Here is a 22,257-nt window from a genome sequence, read left to right as displayed (position 1 = left end):
CTATCCTTTGGCCAAGAAGTAGTTTTATTTTATTGTATTGTATTTCATTTTAATGTTCTAGAAGTTTCATTTGGGCCTTGTTTTTTCTGGCCACTCCTAATGTTGCTCAGGGTTTGTTCCTGTCTCCGCCCTGGCTTGGGGGGCCAAATATGATATTGGGAATAGAAAATGGTGGGTCATGCAAGTACTCTCCCCTTTATACTGTCTCTTTATCCCTGGATCTTTGTGATCTCCAATTAACACATGCAATCTCTGCCTTTCACATACAGACTTCAGTAACTGATTTACTGCCCTCGCCTGATAGTTCCACCTGAAACTAGTTTTTCTCATTATATGCCATATGTATTTGTTTGCTTGATTGTTTTATTTGGCCTTGGCCAGTGGTGTTCAGGGTTATTCTTGGCTTTTATCTCAGGGTGCTGAGAATCAACCCGGATAAGGTGTGCACAAAGCACTCGGGCTCCTCTGTTTTCTTTGTATGCTTGGTAAACAATAAATGGTTATCAGACATTTGGAATTATACTTAGACCCTGAATGGTCATATAGTCCTCGGTTTTAGGGACTTGGACCAGTATGGTTCCTTGAGACTATTTGCTGGAGACTATTCACTGGTATATTAGGGGCTCTCCCCACCACCATGGAAAACAAAAGTATATGCTATGTGGAAGCAGAGCCATGTTACCCAGGTCTGTGACACTGCTCAGATCTGGTGGTGGAAATACTTGTCCCCCTGAACTTTGTTTCCCTGGTTGTCCTGCTTTGCTTGGAGAGATGCTTGCAGGTTCTGAGAACCTAAATGAGCCTGTGCTCACCTTCTAAAGCTTTGGCCTGCTCATCCCAGACATATACTTGTCTCTCAGTCCTCCTACTCATTATCTGGAAACTTAATTCAGACAGTTTGCTTTTGACTTTCATTTTTCTCTAGTAGAGCTGTTTATCAGAATTGGTTCTTATGCCTGCAAGGCATGCGCTTCAGATCCCTACCCTTTGTTTCATCAGATAGGGTAAATCTAGTTCATCTTGTCCAGAAGTCAGAGTTCAAAAAAAAAATTTTTTTAAATGATCTCACTGCAAATTGTGGAGCTGTCATTCTAGTGGTTTTTTTTTTGTTTTTTTTTTTAAAGAAGTTTAAGCTATCTTGGAAATAGGGTAGGCTGCTGGCAAGTTATAGGCCCATTTTCAGTGCTGTGGAGCTCTGGGGAAGTCAGAGTGAACTGCAGCATTTAGAAAGAGTTTTCTAGATATCAACATGTTGGACTCTTCCTCCGAGACGCCCACTCCCATTGGAGCATATCTTATTTGGCAAGGACTGAGTGTGACATGATTGAGAATTGATGTTTTCCATTTCTGTTTCTAGGAAGTAGAAGCATTATTTAAAGGAGATAATTTACCGAAATTTATAAACTGTGAATTTGCCTATAATGATAATTGGTTCATCACATTTGAAACGGAAGCTGATGCACAGCAGGTAAGCACATCCTCCTTCAACCCATTTAGCACCTATGGACTGAATACAACATATTGTAACCTCACATGATAGAAAATCAACGATGTGAAGGAAAGCCAGTGTAGTATTGAGATGAGATGAGGTGGTGTGGGCGGGGAGTCTGAATACTGGCTGCAGAGAACGAGGGGCAGGGCAGCACTGTACATGTGCACAGCTGCTGCAGGGCTCTTCCTTGGATGGGAATGTGGCAGATTGAGACTAGATTTGAGCCTAATCCCTGAGTTGGCAGGGGACTTTAATTTGAAGAATGAGTAGCTCCTAATTTTTTCTAAGGTCAGAATTCCTGGCCTTTGGTGTGGGGGAGATTTGGCTTCTAGTAACACTAAGTAAAGTGCTTTACCAATGCTGTGTGTGGTTTTGGGATTCTACCTTTTATATTTGAAGTTAATAGTTTCTTATCTGAGGTGTTGTGTTGGTAGGCCATCCCTTCTTCTTTGAGAGTGACTTGCCATTGGTTTATTACTTCATGAGCATTGGAAGTGTAGTGTCCATCTTGATAAATTCTGCACTGCACTGTACCTGTTAAAAGCAATAAGGTCAACAGAATGATGTTTTGGATGATTTTTCCCTTAGGCTTACAAATATCTTCGAGAAGAAGTCAAGACTTTTCAAGGGAAACCAATTAAGGTAAGCAAGACAATTGGGTATATTTATTTCTTTATTTGCAAATCAACATCTCAACTATTGTACTTAAAAACTGTTCTAAAAAAACTGTTGTTCTTCTTAGGCTCGGATAAAGGCAAAGGCAATAGCTATAAACACATTTTTGCCAAAGAACGGATTCAGACCTCTGGACATGAGCCTTTACACACATCAGCGCTACACGGCCTCCTTCTACTTACCTCCAGTGTACAGCCCCCAGCAGCACTTTCCTCTCTACAGCCTAATCGCCCCTCACACCTGGTCTGCCACACACAGTTATCTCGACCCCCCCGCTGGTGAGTCTGCTCTGCGCATGAGCTTAAGTCCCAGTTCTCTTGTAGACACTGCTGGGCTCAGGAGGATGGAGAAGTTGATCTAGTGAGGAACGCACACATCAATGTTTGAGTCAAGTTTGGGTGAAATACTGTAATCTAACCCTTTGACAAATTCCTCTCCTGTCACTATGTGGTCCTCAGTAAAATATAGAATGGAATAAGACCTCTACTACAAACAGAAAACTTGAGCACAGATGCAATGCAAGGGACACTTTCTTCTTCTTTTTATTTTTATTTTTTATTTTTTTTGGTTTTTGGGTCACACCTGGGTTGCCTCATGTTGCAAAACAGTCAGGAAGAACAATGGAGTTGGTGGAGCAAAGAAAGCAGTGGTGAGTCAAGTCAGTAAGTCAGGGCTGTTGACAAGCAGAGTGGGAGAGGAGCTGGGTATTCTCTTACGCATGAGCTCTATATGGACCTGTGCTCAGTACTGGAGAGGGCAGAAAGAAGGAACGGGATGGAACCTAGGAGGAGTGTGGGCCAAACTGCTCTGGTAGTGCACTTCCCTAAACAACATTGTGCCTAGGTTAGATGCAGAAAAAGACCGACCTTTTATTCAGCCCACATGTGGCCAGTGGGCTCAGGAAGTATGGCAATGCAAAGCTGCTGGTGAATGTTCCCAGATCAAAGCTTGGGGAAGTGAGTCAGCAGATGTTTTCAGAGCCAAGCCGGGAGTGTCTTCAGGGTGTCTTGAGTAAGTGCTCTTGCACTTGTGTCTTGGAGGGACTTGGGGACAGGCAGTCTAGCCCCTAAATAATGTTCAGCAGACGAGCACTGAAAGTCAATGTCATTTCACTTTCTTTTTAAATTATAACAGTAAGAAAATGAAGCTTTGGGGGCTTTAGAGATAGCATGGAGGTAAGGCCATTGCCTTTCATGCAGAAGGTCAGTGGTTTGAATCCCGGCATCCCATATGGTCCCCTAAGCCTGCCAGGAGTGATTTCTGAGCATAGAGCCAAGAGTAACCCCCTGAGTGTTGACAAAAAAAAAAACAAAAACAAAAAACAGCTTCTTGGAAACAGTGATTCTGCTGGGCCAAGAAATGAGCTGGTGGGCAGCAGGGCCCAGTCTTTTAACTCACTAATGGTGTCACCAATGCAGTCTCTTAGTTCTCCTGAACTGAGCTGTTTGTCAAATGCTGTAGTTATATAGCTATATTCTCAGGCTCCTTTAGCTCTGCTAGGGGCGGCAAAGGCCTTTTGCTCCCTTTGAGACACATTCTAGCTTGGCTTTCTGAGCAGAAACGGAACAGGAGTACCAGCAGATTCTCTGCAAGTTACATCAGTCACACTGCTTGCAGGTGACCATTTTGCACAGTTTTTGTTTGCTTGGCTTTTGGACTGCAGCCAACATTGCTCAGAGCTCATTTCTGGTAATTCTCAGGGATCATTTTTGGAGATTCTGTGGGATCATGTATAGTACCCCCTTTTCACACTTAAAAGCAAAATTTTTAGAATGCCAGCATTCTCTATAAAAGTCTGTATGTGAGAAAGATTCGATTGGTCTCACCTTGATTAAAAGAAAAAAGTTCCGAGTTCAGGAGTACGGTGATAGCACAGCAGATTGCTTTGCATGCAGTTGGCCTGAGTTTGATCCTTGCACCCCATATGGTCTCCCAAGCACAGCCAGGAGTGATCACCGAGGACAGCCGGTGCATATACAGCTGTGATGAGATCTTACAGACTAAAGTTTCTAGAGTACCAAGTTAGATAGCCTAACAAATTGGGGAGAGGTGTGTTGGATTCTCCCCAGCAGTACTCAGGGACTGGGGCTCTTCCTGCTGATACCCTGCTCAGCCAAGCCGTATGCTGCTGTCAGGCCTGCGTGGAGGCCTTAAGTGGTCCTCAAGGCTATACTCCCACCTGTTGAACTAGCCCTATCACTAGCCCTGTCGGCTTCACCCCATCTTAGCACTTTGAAGCGCATCTTTCCATAGCTTTCTTTTGTTGCTTAATTCTTTTTGATTATTTTTTGCTTTGATTTGTGTGTGTGTGTGTGTGTGTGTGTGTGTGTGTGTGTGTGTGGTTTTTGGGTCACACCTGGCAGTGCTCATGGGAAACTCCTGGCTCCATGCTCAGAAATTGCTCCTGGCAGGCACGGGGGACCATATGGGACGCCGGATTCGAACTGATGACCTTCTGCGTGAAAGGCAAACGCCTTACCTTCATACTATCTCTCCAGTCCCGCTTAATTCTTTTTGAATCAAAGAAGGTTTTTCGGGGCCAGAGAGAGAGCACAGCAGTAGGTAGGACATTTGCCTTGCACAAGACCACCCCAGAACAGAATGTGGTTTGATTCCTAGCTTCCCATATGGTCGCCGAAGCCTGCCAGAAGCAATTTCTGGGTACAGAGCCAGAAGTAACTCCTGAGCGCCACCAGTTGTGGCCCAAAAAGAAAAAGAAAAAAAAAAAAAAACAGGTTTCCTATTACTTCTAACCTATTTCCAGTATAATTTTCTCTTTTAGCTTTGGCTTTTGTTAAGATTGACTTTTTTTTTTTTTTTGTCTTTTTTAAACAAGGAGAGGCTTAAGTATAATTTGTCCATACAGTGGGAATTTAGGGTGTAAGATTGGGGCTTGGTAATGCAGAGGCTTGGGTTTGATCCCTAATACTGCATCCCTAAGGAGGCCTCTGGCCCCTTTGAACATTGCTCTGGAACTTTCCCCCTACCCAGCTCCAGAAATTCTTTTTTTTTTTCTTTCTAGAAATTATATTTCTGAAGAACCCTTTAACTTTCCTTTTGAATCATGTTAGTGTATTTATGAAGTATATCACTGTAAGTTGTGAGTTTGAGAATTGTGATTGGAATGATTATAATCAATTGGTCTCTGTGCAAGACTTCCATGGGGATAACGTTAAAATTGTCTTTTGGTAGAGATTATTGAAGCCCCATAGGTGTCCCAAAGATTGAGTCCTTGCATAAGTTTATTAAAGACACCATAAGGAAAAAGTTCTGTCTTATCAGTCAGAAAGGTGGTGTGGCAGTAGATTAAGCATTGGACTCCCATTTGTGTTTAGAGCCTATGTCCTTGAATGACCCTTTACATGTAGTGGGGATGCAGGAGGACTCCTCTAGCCAGGGCTCCTGTGCCTGTGAGGACCTACTTCTTCCTCATCCATGTGCTTGGGGCAGAGGTGCTATGATGGCTAACTCACTGTCTGGCTTATGTATGATATTTTTTCCCTAATCCAGGTGACTCCATTTCCAAGTACTGGGTTTATAAATGGGTTTACGTCTCCAACCTTCAAACCTGCAGCGTCTCCTCTGACTTCACTCAGACAGTACCCTCCAAGAAGCAGGTAAGTTGCATGAGATATTGAAATGTATGTTTTTTTCCCCAGGGTTTGTAATAAGAGGTTGCGTCCATGTTATAAACTTTTAAGAGTAAAAGCAAGTGTGTTAACCCTCGGTCACTAACCACTCTCATAAGCCACATCCACTAAGTCTAAAGAAAGTGCTTCTGATGATTCTCTGATGCAGATGCAACTGCTAGTTAGGTTAACCCTGAGCGACAGGACCAATAGTCTAGGCTTAGATTCTATGTATGTGGGGTGTCCAAAGGCCCACTAATTCCATGGTAGGCTTGAGGCATTGAGCAAACCCAGGGCCACAAAACCTGGGCTTCAGCAGAGCACAACACACACCTTTCTTTGGAGATACCTGTACTCCAAGACAAGCTGTGTTCTGCTTGGTCTGTGACAGTTTCTAGTTTCTCAGCACACATTCTTTAGCTCAGGCTCCCTATATTAGCATGTTCCTTTGGGAATGCTGGGATGGTTTTATAACTGAGCGTATCCCAACATTGTGTTCACAGGAACCCTAGTAAATCTCATCTGCGCCATGCCATCCCCAGCACAGAGAGAGGGCCTGGGCTCTTAGAAAGTCCTTCCATATTTAACTTCACTGCGGATCGGTTAATAAACGGTGTCCGGAGCCCACAAACCAGGCAGACAGGTCAAACTAGAACCCGAACACAGCACCCTCCCACCTACGCCGAGAGAGACGTGGGGCCCGGGCGCGTGGAGCTGACCAGTCTCCAGTCCTCTCCTGGCTTAGGCAGAGGAAGGTGAGTGACCCCAGCTGCTGTCAAGCCGGCACTTTGTACCTGACCCAAATTATTAGTGCTACCAAAACCCATTATTTTAGACATGTTCTGTGATCCTTATTTCTGAAGGCATCGCAGAAATCCAAACTGACGGATGCAGACTTGCCTCTGAGAGCAGAGATTTTGCTTTCATCTCTGGTCCAGTGAGAAGGAAGAGCCAAGGGCTTCTGCAGCTGGTTTTTTTGTGGGCTGGAGTCCACCCCCTCGTGCTGTGACCCCATCCGCAACCAGTGGCAAGCACTTCACATCATATGATGCAATCACCTTCTTGTCCCGCCACAGATTTTCAGATGAAAGCTGTGGCTGTCAGAGTGCTTGTGGGCCACATGGAGGCCAGTGACAACTGTTTCTACTTCCAGGCCGCAGTGGAGCACAGGCACCCACTGGGCCAGCCTCTGCCCAGCCATGGTTAGTGACTGAGTGACTGACAGGGTCGACCCACTTCTTCACGAGCAGAGCACTACAGCCTTATCTGGTGCCACTAGAGGGTGCCACTAGTCGCTGCGCCTGTGGCTCCCTTATGCCCCCATGGTGAATCTTGGCTTCAGGTAGTGGAGCTAAACAATTTTAGCCAGGCCTCTAGTCAGCTCTGTGCAGGCCTAAGGGAAGGCAGCCCCCACACGGATTGGCATAAGGCTACTCGCTTCCTTATAGTCAGCTCTGGAAACTCACAGAACAAACGGAGCATCTACGTAGCTTTACAAAACTTCACTTGTGCACAGCTTTCATGTTCGTGCTGCTTAGTAACCTCATTCAGGCTGGAACATTGTCAGGAGTGACAACTGATGTGGTCCCTGGCCCAGAGAGTTCAGAAGTGAGAGAACTGAGTGGGCTGAGGATGCAGAGGAAGCAGCTTAGTGTGGGCTGGGTGTCACTACTCCCTGGCAGCAGTAGGAATTGCATTTCTCCTGTCCGAACCACATTCACACTTCCCAGAGTCCTGCTACCTCCACAACGCCAGTGGCCAGTGCTTCTGTCCAGTTTGGAGAGTCCTAGACAAGTGCCAATCAGCATGGCCAGAGTAACAGGAAAGCTGGGGGCCAGCATGCTTAAGGCACTAGAGGCTACAATGTGTTGGCTGCCCAAGCCCACAGGGTCCGTCCTAACCACACCCTTTCCTGGATGTAAGCAGAATAAGGCCTCTTAAGAGTTTTTTCCTCACACCAGTTCTCTGTTTTGTCCAGGGTGCAGGGACACAACAGCAGTACTGGCATTCCATAGGGCAGAATATAGGGGTTTCTGCTGTGCTGTATTAACTGTTCTCAGGAAGCTGCAGTTCCCCCACCCCCAGTGGAAACAACCCTGACCAAGTCAGTCAGCTGGGGTCATGAATTTAGTGTCTTGCCGTCCCTGTAGACTTGTTAGGCCAGTGTGCACGAGTTGAGCTGGAATAGAGTCATACAGGGTTTGGGGGATCCTGAAGCACTGCTGCCATTGCGGGTGGAACTCTGCCATTGCAGGTGGAACTGGAAAAAAATGTGAAACCACCAACACACACACACACACACACACACATACACACACACACACACACACGCAGGTGGAACTGGAAAAAAATGTGAAACCACCAACACACACACACACACACACACACACACACACACACACGCAGGTGGAACTGGAAAAAAATGTGAAACCATACACACACACACACACACACACACACACACACACTGCATGGAACCCAAAGTTCCTCACCTGCTCTCCAGGGTGTCCTGAGGAGTGGCAGTTACTGCTGAGTGGCCACATGCTCCTAGCTGCATGAACCCCTTTGGCAGCCTCTCCAGGGAACCTTTTGTGCCCAAGCCACTGGTATTTCTCCCTAAGGTGCACAGACCACCTGTTGTCACCCTGGTTGCTCCTGACCAGCTGTGAAGGGAGCTTGCTCAAAGCAGCTCCTTGAGCCTTGCCTTCAAGGCTCAGGCTACCTTCTTGGGCCCCATGCAGGCCTTGGTGCCTGTTGGTCACAGGTAGATTGAGCTCTGTCAGATTCTGCGAGGGGCCTGGCGAGGAGCAGAAGGTAGTTCTGGAATCATTGGTGTTGGAATGTATGATGGTTCCAAAGCTCTTGAGGCCTGCAGTGAGCCCTCTGAGAAAGGACATCTTGGCCCTGGCCCTCGTTCTGAGCTCTCAGGCCAGACTGCTGCTGTGATTTAGTCACAGCCACTTCTAGCCCCTTTCTAGTGTGTGTTTGCACTCAGCTGGCAACAAAGGGCTGGGCACATAGAATAAATTGTAGGCGAAGCAGAACATAGTACGGAAGTCCCTGCTAATGGCTCCTGGTCACACTTAGAGCCACTCCTGATGCCACTCAGGACAAGGAGCAGACCACAGGACCCTCAGGACCAGGTGTTAAGTGTGCAACTTTGCCACACCAGCTGCTGGGGTGACAGGGAGGTGAGCATCACTCCCGAGGAGCACCAGGTGGTGGGCCTGGGGCTGCCACATGTTGATGGAGCTTGGTTGACTTCCTTCTAATTTTCAGCTGTCTAGCTCAGAGTAACTCAGCTCTCAAAGTACTCTCCGAGTGGCTTCTCAAACACTTGGTCTACGATTTCAAAGAGCCACAAAGCAAACCCAATCCCAATAAATGTTTTTCTTTGTCTTTATTTCTTGTATTACCTGTGCAGTGCTAGTTTAGTCCTTTTTTCTAAAAAGATTTTAAAATTGTTCTAAGGCTTTGTGTTTCCTTATATTTAGTAAGGCTGGGATTAGTAAGGTTCATTTAGACTCAAAGGCCATCTTTTAAAGATTACAGTGTAATAAAGACAGTATTGATGGTTTGCTCTGATTATGTGTGCTTAATAGTAAAAGTTCCAGGTAGGAAAATTTAATCGTGTGTTTTGTTTTTCTTCTGCAGGAAAAACTCCTTTGGTTATCGGAAGAAAAGGGAGGAGAAGTTTACAGTGAGTACATAGCCTCTGTTATTTCTTTTTAAACCTAATTGACCCTGAAAATGAGTGTCTTTGAAGGGCTGTTAAAGGGACAGAGGGAAGCAGAGGAGAAGGTAGAGGTTTCAGGAAGACTGCTGTCCAGTCCTAGCAGAGTGTCACCCGAAGGGCCCTGCAGCCTGGAGCTCTTTCTGGTGGGGTTACTTTACAGCATGACTTACCAGATTCACCATACTGTTGTCGTTTCTGCATATCAGTCAGTCTGTGGGGGTTTCTGTGTGGTACTGTGGGAAGTGGTGTCAGGACAAATCCAAACTCTCTTGAGCACTGCCTCATGACCCCATGTCACTCAGGAAATGCAGCACAAGTGAGCATTGCTTTCCCACATCCGTAGTGCATTGGGTTCTCTTCTGGTCCTTGGACCTTCAGAGTCTGTTCTGTTAGCATGTTTTTCCTAATTTCCACCTTCATGAGATGGACCCCTTTCGGGATATGGTTCAGTTCCATGTTCCTTTGCATAACACGTGAGTAGGACACGCTGGTAGCACCCACTGTGCATGGGGAGATGACAGTAGGAGGTGGCAGAGACCTCTCAATACTCACTCCACACTGGCTCATGCCAGACATGAACCTTGTGTCTGGTGGCCAAGTGCAGGTTAGGAGCCACTATGCTGCATTTCCCCCAGGTTCTAGCTAACTTTTCTGTGAGTTTCTGGTGGGCCACAAGATCGCCATGAAGGTGACCTGTCCTGTTTCCATGTTACATTTTCTGCCCTGCTAGATGTAGGCTATTTCGGTAACCTTGGAAACTTGGAGCAGTGACTAAGCTTGTTGCTTTAATTCAATATCTCATCTTTTTAACTTGTCATTTAAATGTTACTGTATTTATTTTAGAAAATCTTTGAGGGGCTGTAGCCTAGCAGGAGTGGTTTCTGAAATGCAGAGTTAGGAGTAAGCCCTGAGCACACCTTTTTTTGGAGGGAGAGGTTTGGTTTTTGGGTCACACCCGGCTGTGCTCAAGGGTTACTCCTGGCTCTATGCTCAGAAATCGCTCCTGGCAAGCTCAGGGGACCATATGGGATGCTGGGATTCGAACCACCATCCTTCTGCATGCAAGGCAAACACCCTACCTCCATGCTATCTCTCCAGCCCATGAGCACACCTTTTATTATCTAGTCCTGTCTTTGATTTCTTGTCATTTTAGAACAGTGCTTGTCACATGGAACATTGCTCTCATCCCACCACTTCTTAGGCTCGGACCATTCTGTTCTCTAACCATCTGCCCGATCCTGTTTTGTCATTCCTGCTTTGGGTTATGGTTGCCTACTTTTCCTGCCTCGAGTTAAGGTGCACTGTCTTTCTCCTAAGATCTTTTGTTTGCTCCTGTTTGGAAGCTCTTCTCAGCTGTGTTTGCAGGTCACTCCAGGCAGCACTCAGGGGACTGTATGGTGCTTGGTGTGCAGACCTGTACAGGCTGACCTGTACTTGACCTGTTATACCATCTCTGGCTCTACTCTTGGAGATGTGTGTGCTGAGTTTGCTTTCTTGAAGTCTGGGATTTCAAATTTGTTACTAAATAACATGTTTTTACACATTGATTAAAAAGTATGAAGTATTTCTTAAGCTAATGTTCTAGTAACTTAAGCTCCCCCCTTTTAAATTAGTTTGTTTTTGGCCCTCACCTAGTGGCAATCGGGGTTATTTCTGGCAGACTAAGGGGACCATATGGGATGCTGGGGATTGAACCCAGGCCGGCCTTATGCAAGGCAAAAGCCCCTTCACTTTTTTCTGTTAGGCCTCTTGTTTGGGTCCACACAGTGAGGCTCAGGTCTGACTCCTGGCCCTGTGCTCAGGGATTACTCTTGGCAGAACCATATGGAATGAATGTCAGGGATCAAACCTGGATTGGTTGAGTTCAAGGCAAGCACCCTACTGGCTTACTTTGGCTCTAGCCACTTTTAAAGTGGATATCTTTATAAAATTGCCGATAGAGGTTGTAGAGAATTGAGAGTGGTGATTTGTTTGTTTGTTTGTCTTCCACCGTCTTCAGTGTAGTCTGAACTGATTCAGAGGTGAATGAAGGTGAGGAAGGCCCAGGTTATTCCACTCTTTATCCTGTTCTGTAGCTCTCCCACTTTTCTGAACACTGAGGCTGTATGGTGATCCATCATAGCTTTGCTGGCTCATTGACCAGCCAGAATGCCTCAATGGTCAGACAGGTGGTGGGTGGGGAGAGTTGAGCTTGACAGCTCTTTGCCCAGACACCCAGCATTTCTGTGTTGCTCTGATTGGGCTCACTGTTAATTCTTACAGCCGTGGGGGGAAGCAGGTGGTGGGAGAATGGCATGGAGACCTTCTGTGGTTGTTGGCGCTGTGCATCTGATGGATGGGATTTATTCTTTTGCAGAGGGGTCAGGCTCAGTCTCCGACGCCACCAAAGCCTCCATCCCCGAGCTTCGAATTAGGACTGTCCAACTTCCCCCCGCTGCCAGGGGCAGCAGGTCATTTGAAGACGGAGGACTTGTTTGAAAACAGGCTGTCTGGCTTGCTAATAGGATCGTCAAAAGAAAGGGTAAGGTGTCTGCTGCCCTCACTAGATCCTGCCTGGTTTTTATTTTCTATGAACCGCTGGAGGTTCTTAGAGAGCAGGAGGGCAGAAACCTAGGGATTGGGGTGATGGGGTCAGGGTCAGGCAGAATTAAGCCTTCTGCTTCTCTCCCTACTGCTAGGCCAAATGGTGAGAGACCTGTGCTGTATGTGCTGGGTTCCATGACAGTGGGACAGGTTTAGCTATCATGGCAACCCCTCATGGTAATTCTGAAGAAAGCTTGAGCTTTAATGCTCTCCTGTGATTAGTCCTAGAAGCGTTAGATGCAGAGACCAGAGGGTCTGGTCTCTATTCCCAGTTCTACTTCCAGTCCTGCAGCTGAGAGGTGTGAGGTGTCCTGGACTGGGAGTGTGTGCTGGTTCCCATCTCTGCATAGGCAGTTCTTGGTCTTGGGTATACATTGGTGTTTCCTATAGCCTTACCACCGAAGAAAGCAAAGGGGCCAGCACACCAGGACTGGGAATGGGAAAAGGCTCTGCCCCCAGATATCCGCACTCACAGGTTCCCAGCTTCCTAGTTGTGGGAGGTTAGAAGTCAAGTCCACAGTGACTTCCTCTGTGAGTGCTCCTGCTGCTTGGAGTGGAGAGCCTACATGTGAAGTCAGTCATACTCTGACTTTAGTCTGCTGCTTCTAATGTTGAAAATACAATTTTGGGGCCACACCTGGTGATGCTCAGGGGTTTCTTTTGGTGAGCATGGGGGACCTTAAACAGTGCCTGGAGTCAAACCTAGATTGGCCACATATAAGGAAATGCTTTAATCCCATGTATTGTCTCTGATCTGGCTTGTTTTTTTATTTTATTTTTTCAATCCCTGGGGTTGAATCGAGGACCTCAGATAGCCAAGGCAAGTTAAGTTTGGTCCTTTTGGGGCGGCTATAGGAACCTTAGTTCCGAGTACTCGTTTCTGAGTTAGATACGCCTTCATGCACCTGACAGTGCAGCTTGAAAGAACATGAACTGTGGGACCCAACGGGCTAGAGAGCAGAAACAGCAACTCCTTCTGCCTTCAAAAATAGTTACCACTCGTTTGTACAAATGACTGTGAACTGCTATCACCGAAACAGCCTGAAGACTCATTTCAGGCTGGATGGGACTTGGCAGCAGAGCTGGCAGACTACTGCCTTTCCTGAGCAGGGACTCCTCCCCTCTGGGCACACTTGGCATCTGGGACAGGAAAGATGTGAAGTTGCTCTCAATTTTATGTCCAGTGATGCTTCTCTCCACTGCCTGGTACTTGTGCTCTGTGCAGTCCACGATTGTGGGTTCAGTGCCTGGAGCAGTGCCTCTGCCTCATGATCTGCTGGCGAACCTGCTTAGCCCCTCCCCTCAGTGTTTTGGCAGTGACTAAGTGACCAAGGAGTTGTCCTCGTCAGACCTCCATTAGTGGAGCCAGTTGTATGTAATCCTGCTAGGAATGCAGTGTGACACAGGAAAGCTACCAGGGCTTTGGGGGTGGGGAGGGGAGAGAGAGCTAAGGTGTTTCTCTGCTTCTGCATTTGAGAAAGCAGTATTGTGAGTGGCCCCCTGTTGTGAAATGGTGGGTTGTGTGTTCCACAATCCCCAGAGAAGGAGAGGGATTCCCATGCCCCAAGTCCAGGTCGGACAAGAGACACGGGTCCAGCAGCATTTTCAATGCAGGAAATGATCCACACATGGTTGGGAAGGAATAGCAGGCCAGAAACTCACACTGCAAGCTGTTCACCCACAAGTCAGTCGCTCCACCACGTGGAACCACAAGCCAAGATGGCAGCTCCTCCTCCAGGACTCCAAAGCAGCCTTTATTGGGAAAAACAAAGCTCACCCCAACAGGGAAACCAAAGGAGCCAATCAAGAGACATCTAATTAGAAGACAATATGAGGACTAACACAAAGGCCTCTACCAACACCCTGGAATCCTGACATTCCAGGAAGGTGGGCAGGTGGGCAAGCAGAACTGCATCTCCTCAGCAGCTCATATGTAATTAGTGTAGAAAGACAGTGGGAAAGGCCAGGCAATGGTCTCAGCCAGTCATAAGCTGTCCCTTGATTGGTTGCAGAGCTTGAGTGCAGAGGCAGGCGCAAGCACGATTTCCACAGCGACACCTCGAGAGCCCCTGGTGCCAGCTTCCTGTGCCATGTCTGCGACCTACGAGCGTGCCCCTTCTCCAGCATGTTCCCCGGAGTACGTATTTCTGCCTGCCTTGCTTCCTGGGCATCTGCTGGAGCTGCATGAGACTCAGACCTGTGGTGTTTTTACAGGGACCCCAAGGTGCTGGAGAAGCCGAGGGAAGCCCCAAGTGTGGATAGACTTTCCTCTGCACTCATGACCACCGTGAGCAAGTCGGTGCAAGTGAATGGCACCGCCACGGTAGGTACTCAGGCCTTCGAACCAAGGTCTGTTGGAACCAAGAGCTCATTTCTGCTCTATCCTCATGTGCTTAGCCTGTATTAGGTGTGCAGGAATTTGTGCATAAAGTAGCTTGACTAGGGCCCGGAGAGATAGCACAGCGGCGTTTGCCTTGCAAGCAGCCGATCCAGGACCAAAGGTGGTTGGTTCGAATCCCGGTGTCCCATAGGGTCCCCCGTGCCTGCCAGGAGCTATTTCTGAGCAGACAGCCAGGAGTAACCCCTGAGCACCGCCGGGTGTGGCCCAAAAACCAAAAAAAAAGTATCTTGACTATTTGTAATCCCGATGACTATGAAAAGTCTCTTGAGCACACCTCCCTGCATTTCAGTCTTAGGTGAGAAGATGGTTCCAGGGAGTAACCGATTCCACTTGGTGATAGTTTTATCCCTGGACACTCAGGGGTTACTCCTGGCTACGCGCTCAGAAATGGCTCCTGGCTTGGGGGACCATATGGAACGCCGGGGGATCGAACCGCAGTTTGTCCTAGGCTAGCGCGTGCAAGGCCTTGCTGCTTGTGCCTCTGCTCCGGCCCTGTATTCTAACTATGAGGTACTTAGTGGATGAATCTTTAAAAGAACAAAACGGTGGGGGCCAGAGAGATAGCACAGCGGTAGGGTGTTTGCCTTGCATGCAAAAGGACAGTGGTTTGAATCTCGGCATCCCAGATGGTCCCCCGTGCCTGCCAGGAGGGATTACTGAGGAGAGAGCCAGGAGTAACCCCTGAGCACAGCTGGGTGTAGCCCAAAAAAAGGCAAAAAAATAAAATAAAATAAATGGGGGGGCGGCCGGAGAGATAGCATGGAGGTAGAGGATTTGCCTTGCATGCAGAGTGTTGGTGGTTCAAATCCCGGCATCCCATATGGGCCTCTGAGCACTTTGGGGTGTGACCCAAAAACCAAAAAGAGCAAAACGGGCCAGAGTGATAGTACAGAGGCAGGGCATTTGCCTTGCATGCAACCAACACTGGACAGACACCAGTTTGATATCTGGCATCCCATTTGGTCCCCCCAAGCCTGGCAGGAGCAATTTTTGAGTGCAGAGCCAGGAGTAATTCCTGAGCACTGCCAGGTGTGACCCAATAAACAAAAGGGGGACAGAGTGATAGTACAGAGGTAGGGCATTTGCTTTGTATGTGTATGTGGCCAACGAACCTGATTCGATCCTTGGCAGCCCATATGGTCCCCAAGCTAGAAGCGATTTCTGAGCATTTAAGCACATAGCCAGGAGTAACTCCTGAGTATCCCCCGGGTGTGGCCCAAAAACAAAACAACAAAAAAAAAGACATGATAGACTGGAATTTCCCTCTCCCTCTTCCTCTCCCTCTCCCTCTCTCCCTCCTTCTCTCTCCCTCCTTCTCTCTCCCTCTCCTTCTCTCTCTCCCTCTCCTCTCTCTCTCCTTCTCTTTCTCTCTCCTTTCTCTCTCTCCCTCTCTCCTTCCCTCTCTCCCTCCCTTTCTCCCTCCCTCTCTCTCTCTCTCCCTCTTCCTCTCTCCCTCCCTTTCTCCCTCTCCCTCCCTCTCCCCCTTCTCTCTCTCCCCCTCTCCCCCCTTCTCTCTCTCACCCTCTCCCCCCTTTCCCTTCGTCCCTCCCTCCCTCCCCTCTTTTTTTGGTTTTTGGGTCACACCCGGCAGCTTTCAGGGGTTACTCCTGGCTCTACGCTAAGAAATCGAGCCTGGCAGGCTCGGGGGACCATATGGGATTCCGGGATTCGAACCATTGACCTGCACGCAAGGCAAACACCTTACCTCCATGCTATCTCTCCAGCCCCATGTCTCTTGAGTCCTGTCAGGAACAACCCCTGAATGCAAAGCTAGGAGTAACCCCTGAAAACGGTATGGCCTGAAAGACAAAACTGGGCAGAGGTAATGTTTTGGGTATGCCTGGCAGTATTGGTTCAGGGACTATCAGAGGAGCTAGAAAGATAGTACAATGGATCAGGCATTTTTCCTGGCACAGCTAACAGCTACTTTGATCCTGTAAATTGCCTCCCAAGTACTGCCAGGAGTGGTCCCTGAGTGCTGTTTAGAGTGGGGAGTCCCCACTTCCTGTCATTTGATAGGTTATTTTGAATTTTTGGCAGCACTGGGGGCTAAAGTCCAGTACCTAACCACATGTAAGATGAGTGCTACTCCCATAGAGCTACACCCTGGAGGTGGACATCCTCTAGCTGTTGAGCTCTTCCTCCCATCCTTGTCTCTGTGGGCTATTGTTTTTAACCCACCTGAGTGCTTTGCACACTTTCTGTGCACTCTTTTGGTCTCACTGCACACACTCTCCCTTCCCCCATGTGTTCTCCTGAGGACTCCTGGCTGCACCCTGTGCAGTGACCGTGGCCTCGAGGGGATTGTTGGCTGGTGACTGGCTTGGCCTGAACTCCAGAAGGCCTTGTTTGGAAGGAGTTTCAGGAAACCTTTTGTTCCCTCACAGATTCTGACTGTCAGAATTGGAGAAGGATTTCCAGTGTCTTTCAGGGCAAGTTGTGCTGCCAGAGAAACTTGAGTTGTGGGCCATAGTGGTGATCCATGGGCTGTGAATGTTGCGACCTTGTCTCACTTTGGTCTGGCATCACCATGTGTCTCAGGATGTCACTGTACACAGTACTTCGTGCACGTGACCCCAGAGTTGTGTCTGTTTCCCAGGAACTGCGGAAGCCCAGCTACGCTGAGATCTGCCAGAGGACAAGCAGAGAGCCTTCGTCTCCATTGCCGGCCCCTAAAGAGCAGAAGCCCCCCTCTGCTGGCTGTGGGAAGGAGGAGAAGAAGCTCACCGAAACAGAGCTCCCTGCCTCCAAATCTCACCCCGGACCCCCTAGAGACCAGAGGAGGCCACTGGGGCGCCGGCCCTCTCCCCCTGCTGCAGGGAAGCGTCCGCACCGAGAACAGAGCCCCCCCCCTAAATCTCCCCAGTGAATGCGTGGTCTGGAGGGAGGTGAGCATGGGGGCGGCCTTGAGGCTGTGCGGTGCCGAGTGAGCCGCTGGTTAGGAGCTTGCAGTCCCAGGGCCCACGAGAGGCCTGCAGTTATTTCCCTCTGAGTCGGATTTTCCCCCCTCTTGGAAAAAAAAAATCTATTTTTCAGGATTTAATTACTATAAACCTTATTTTAGGTTGGTGCTTAACTGGAGGTGATGCATAAGTCTGATTTTTTTCAGGATAGAAAATGCATTTATCCTAACAAATTGATATTTTTTATTACGCCTCCATTTGGCAGTGAATGCAAGCTATGTATAGTGAGTTTTTCTAAATTAAGCAGAACTGTGCTCCTTCCCTTTTTAAGTGACTGGTTAGCAAGTGCGCATCTCTATGTCCAGATGGCCCATGAGGAGCGAGTGCTGTCGGTGGGGCGGGAGTGCAGCCCGGGAAGGAGCAGCGCAGGCGCCGCCGTCCTGTCCTCCCTCCTAGGCAGGACACGGGCACCATCCAGAACCCGTATTCTCTGGAGAAGCAGCCTGATTTTCACCTAGTGGGCGCAGTGAGCCTGCTGGAGCTCCGAGCGAGCCCCGAATACTCCAGTTTGATGGACTGCAAGCAAGTTAACCAGCTTCTCACTCTACTCAAAGCACATTGTGAATAGACCCTAAATGAAACCTTGACTTTGTCGCCCACTGACTCACTGCTTGTGCACAGTGGAGCCCTGAAGCTGTTTTGCTCCCGTGGGTGATTGCTGGGGCAGCAGCCCCACTCATGAATTCTCCCCCGATGGAAGCGTGTTGAACCACGGGGAGTGGAGTCTGTGGTGGAGGCTAAGATTTTGCTCTCTTCCCTCCGAGACAAGGGTTTTTGCTGATCCCCGCAGGGCTGCACCCTGAAAAAGATGTGTGCACTACAGCTAGCAGTTATGATAAAGTTAGACTTCAATTATTTTGTTTTAAAGTGTCTAAATTTTTTTCTTTAAATATTCTAAGCAGCAGACATCAAGATAAAATATTTCCTGCTAAATGTAACCATACAGTTTATCCCCGAAAATGTTATTTAACAAGACTGAGGGTTTTTTTTAAAAAACAATTCTTTCCATCCAATATTTAAAGACTTGAATTTTATTTAAACTTGAAAATGACTTTGCCTTAACTTTTGTATAAGACAGCTTCGAGTTCCTGGAGCCCCGCCCCTGGGTTGATGTGAGCGGTCACAGAGTCACTCAGTGTGGGATCTGCTGTCGCTGGTTTTACTGAGTGAGCATACTGTAGCACCTACCAGAACGAGCAGTCGTGTTTGTAATCTGCCCTGAAGATCTTAAACAGTTGCTCTTTTTTTCAGATTGTTGAAAATCCTGTAAATGCAAATAGTCGATACTGTATTGAATCCGTGCACTTGGGAGTGTGCTTTGCTTGTACAGTTGTAAATAATCAGAACATATTAAAAAGGTACCCTAAAGAGAAAATCTGATAAAAATTATTGATATATTATAAATGTTGCTATTGAGCTGGATGTAGATAAACTAAATGTTGTGGTTTGCATATTCTTTTGATTTGTTGAGGTTTTTTTTCTTTTTACTGGTGTGTTGATCTGGTTCTGCCTCTTTGCTGCTGCAGAAGGGAAATGTGGAAGGTTTTAATCAAGACTCCGATGTTTCCATGCTCTTTGACATGTGTAAATATGTACTAATTGTATCTGATGTGAAGGGTTTTGAAGTATAATAGAGCACATAGGAAGTGATAAGATCTTCAAATGAGAGTTAAGCGTGATCCACTACTTAAAATCATCGGTAGCTAAGCATGCTCAACCTGTCAGAAGGAGGCCTTGAATATTTGACATTTCCTTCAGCTCAGTTCTCTTTAGTCCAGTAGCTAGAAGTACCCACAGTGCTGTTTTCCCCAGGCCTGTAAGGAGGAATCTGGGACCGTATTTCCTTGTAGTTGTCAGACAGCTGAGTGAAAACAAGAACTGGCCTCTTCAGTTCAAACTAAGGCATATTTGGGAAAGAGCTGGCAAGGCCAGTGCCACCCTGAGGGCACCTGCTCAAGAGGGAGCAGATGTTGCCCCAGAGCTTGCAGATCTGGTGTCAGATCCTCTCTCTAGAGGTGGGCAGTAGCATCTGTCAGCGGGCAGCCCGGCTGTGATCCAGGGTGGGAAGGCGGTTGCCTGCTGCAGTTGCTCAATGGCAGCCAGTCGGGCCAAGTCCCTGCTTTTTGCCTTTGTGCCCTGAAGCCAGTGGGCTGTATGTAGAACTAAGCCTGTTCTGATGACTTCTCTGGCCTTGTGTGACTTCTGTGACTTCCAGAATCACCAGGGAGGGAGGGCACCAGGCACCAGGCAGCTGTGGTAGCAGTGCAGGCAGGCAAGTCCAATCTCATGTCACTTTCCTGTCCCCTGCAGCTCCTCAGGGTGTGGAATTGGACTGTGCACACAAGTGGTGTTTGAGGCTCACCACTTGGCAATAGAAGGAGGATCGGCCCCATTCCACCAGACATGAATTTCAAGTAGAGTAGTTGTTCCGTTTTTTGCTCCCCGAGTTAGTGTCTTGGCGTTTCTGAGCAGCCTCCTGCCATCCGGTCACCCATCCCTCTTGTCACCAGCAGGGGGCAGAGCGCGTGCAGTGTTGCCATCCAGTCACGACAAGGGCGCCGGCTCCCTCCACCCTGCAGGTCCGCTCAGGGCCACAGGAAGCAGCCGACAATCGCCACAGGGCAGCACTGCCGGTCACAGCCTTGACTGTGCTGTGGGGCCTGAGGGCCCACGTATCTGTTCTTTTCATTAAGACTGGAATCAAGCTTATGTGTAAACTATTGGTAATTTAAGTTTCCTTCTGTGTCACTCAGTGTAAAATTGTCTAATTTGAAAAAAAAAACTGTAGGTTATGAAAAATAAAGATTTAGGCACTGTTCAATTTTTCTTTTGATTTTTTTTTAAATTAAAGTTTTCTTCAAGAATGCATCTTTTTTAAAAAACTGACTTTTTGCCTGTTTTCATCAGTGCATGTGAGTGTGAAGCTGGGCTACCCATCGGGAGGGGGTGTCCAAGGCATATTGAACCTGGCACTTCGAGTGATGTCTCAGCACCTCCATGGTCTTGCTGGTGTGTGTGGGTGTCCTGGGGGGTTTCAAACCCTACAACTTTCCATGCTGGCCGGCTCTGCATGGTAGTGGCCCGGCCCCTCTCTTTTCCACTGCTGCTTTCTTTTGTGCCCAGGGCTGGGTACCTCTCTTCCAGGTAGCATTCATCGCACATATGGGTGTCTGACCTTTGCCGATCATGCTTGTTTGCTTCTCTTCCGGGATTTGCGGTCTTGGTCTTTGGAAGAGTTTTTCTGTACTGCTGTGTCAGGGATGTGTCTGTAGTCCATCTGGAGTGAGTGATGTGTGCTTGTGTTTGTCCATTCTCTTAGGCTAGACACGCTTCTACTGTTTGCCACAAGAAAGTTTCTTTCCTGTGTCCATCATTGATGATGTTGCCTGTGTCAGAGTTTCCACCTGGGTCTGCATTTGGTTCTTATCCTTCTGACACTAGGTTTGACACAATTATCATTCTGTTTGTAAGTTTCCAAACCATTAGGCACTGCCCCCCCATCACTATCATCACTATCATGTCTCTATTCTTGGAGTGACTTTGTAGGTGACTAATGCATATTTGCTAGTTAATGAAATTTGAGGGCATGGGGATTTTGGGCCAGACCCGGTGGCACTCGAGGGTTTACTCCTGGCTCTGCACTCAGAAATCACTCCTGGCAAGCTCGGGGAATTATATGAGATGCCAGAGATAGAACCCACGTCAACCACACACAAGGCAAACGCCCTACCCACTATGCTACCTCTCCAGCCCCTAGTTAATGAAATACTGATTGGCTCTTCTCCAGGGAATTAGGGAGAAATAGGATGATGAACTGATAGGCCACTTTTGCATAACCTGCTCCGATGGGGATTCGAGTGGTGAGTCACACTGGCTGTGTGGCAGAGTGCTAGGGTCAGCCCTACATGCTGCTTACCTTATGTGCTGATTGACCTTCCGAAGTGAGGTGACTGCATTCCATCTGGGTGCCCACATATTGCACTAGAACTCCTTTCCTCTATTCAACACCTTTTAACCTTTCCCACCTGCAGTTTTGCTCAGTCTGGGCCAGTGGCTGAAAACCACTGATGGAAGTCACTGGCTAACACTGGAAGCTTAAAATGTGCCACCAGCAGGAGACTTTGCCTTGTGGCCTGGTAGTCTGTGTGAGTGGTTGTATCCTTTTTTTTTTTTTGGTTTGGGGGTCACACCTGGCAGCGCTCAGGGGTCATTCTTGGCTCCACACTCAGAAATTGCTACTGGCAGGCTCAGGGGACCATATGGGATACCGAGATTCAAACCACCGAACTTCTGCATGCAAGGCAAATACCTTACCTCCATGCTATTTCTCCAGCCCCAAGTGTTTGTATCCTTAGTTTGGATGTTTCTTTTGTCCCAGTCCCGTGGGCCAAGGGAGATCCTCAGAACACCAGACCTGTGAGCTAGAGAGGTTCAGGAGAGTAAGGAGGGAGGCACCTGAGAGAGTGTGAACTTGTGCTGGGCCTTGCACAATGTCCCTGGGGAGCCTAGGTCTTTTCCCGTGCTGGAAGAGGGCAGCAAGGCTCTTGAACTGACAGGTGGTGCTGCCTGGGTTGTCGGGCTATTGAGCACAGCAGTGACAATGGCTTTAGAATGACCAAGCGTCTGGGGGCCTTGTCCTGCAAGGTGGTGTAGAGCCCAGCAGAGGGCCTTTGTAGCCCTGGATATCCGAGGGCCAACCATGACAGCATCCCACATCCAACAAAGTGTGGTGAGAGACCCAGGCTGAGCCCACCCCCTGCAGCCTACTCTGTTCAGGG

At 48.0% G+C, this 22,257-nt stretch overlaps 1 protein-coding gene across 1 annotated transcript in view; it reads left to right on the top strand.

Moving 5' to 3' along the window:
• LARP4B (La ribonucleoprotein 4B) overlaps positions 1-20,300 on the top strand; it is a 52,552-nt gene extending 32,252 nt beyond the window's left edge. Inside the window, exons 8-18 of the mRNA XM_049776292.1 lie at positions 1,358-1,468; positions 2,081-2,134; positions 2,235-2,441; positions 2,794-2,796; positions 5,678-5,784; positions 6,300-6,551; positions 9,451-9,496; positions 11,889-12,053; positions 14,128-14,252; positions 14,330-14,438; positions 17,116-20,300. Coding sequence (XP_049632249.1) covers positions 1,358-1,468; positions 2,081-2,134; positions 2,235-2,441; positions 2,794-2,796; positions 5,678-5,784; positions 6,300-6,551; positions 9,451-9,496; positions 11,889-12,053; positions 14,128-14,252; positions 14,330-14,438; positions 17,116-17,385 — 1,449 coding nt within the window. The 3' untranslated portion in view covers positions 17,386-20,300. The remainder of the gene's footprint in view (positions 1-1,357; positions 1,469-2,080; positions 2,135-2,234; positions 2,442-2,793; positions 2,797-5,677; positions 5,785-6,299; positions 6,552-9,450; positions 9,497-11,888; positions 12,054-14,127; positions 14,253-14,329; positions 14,439-17,115) is intronic.
• The last annotated feature ends 1,957 nt before the right edge of the window (positions 20,301-22,257 follow it).

This window comes from Suncus etruscus, chromosome 7, assembly GCF_024139225.1.
Source record: "Suncus etruscus isolate mSunEtr1 chromosome 7, mSunEtr1.pri.cur, whole genome shotgun sequence".
Lineage (NCBI taxonomy): Eukaryota > Metazoa > Chordata > Mammalia > Eulipotyphla > Soricidae > Suncus > Suncus etruscus.
This window is presented reverse-complemented; position numbering and strand designations above follow the sequence as displayed.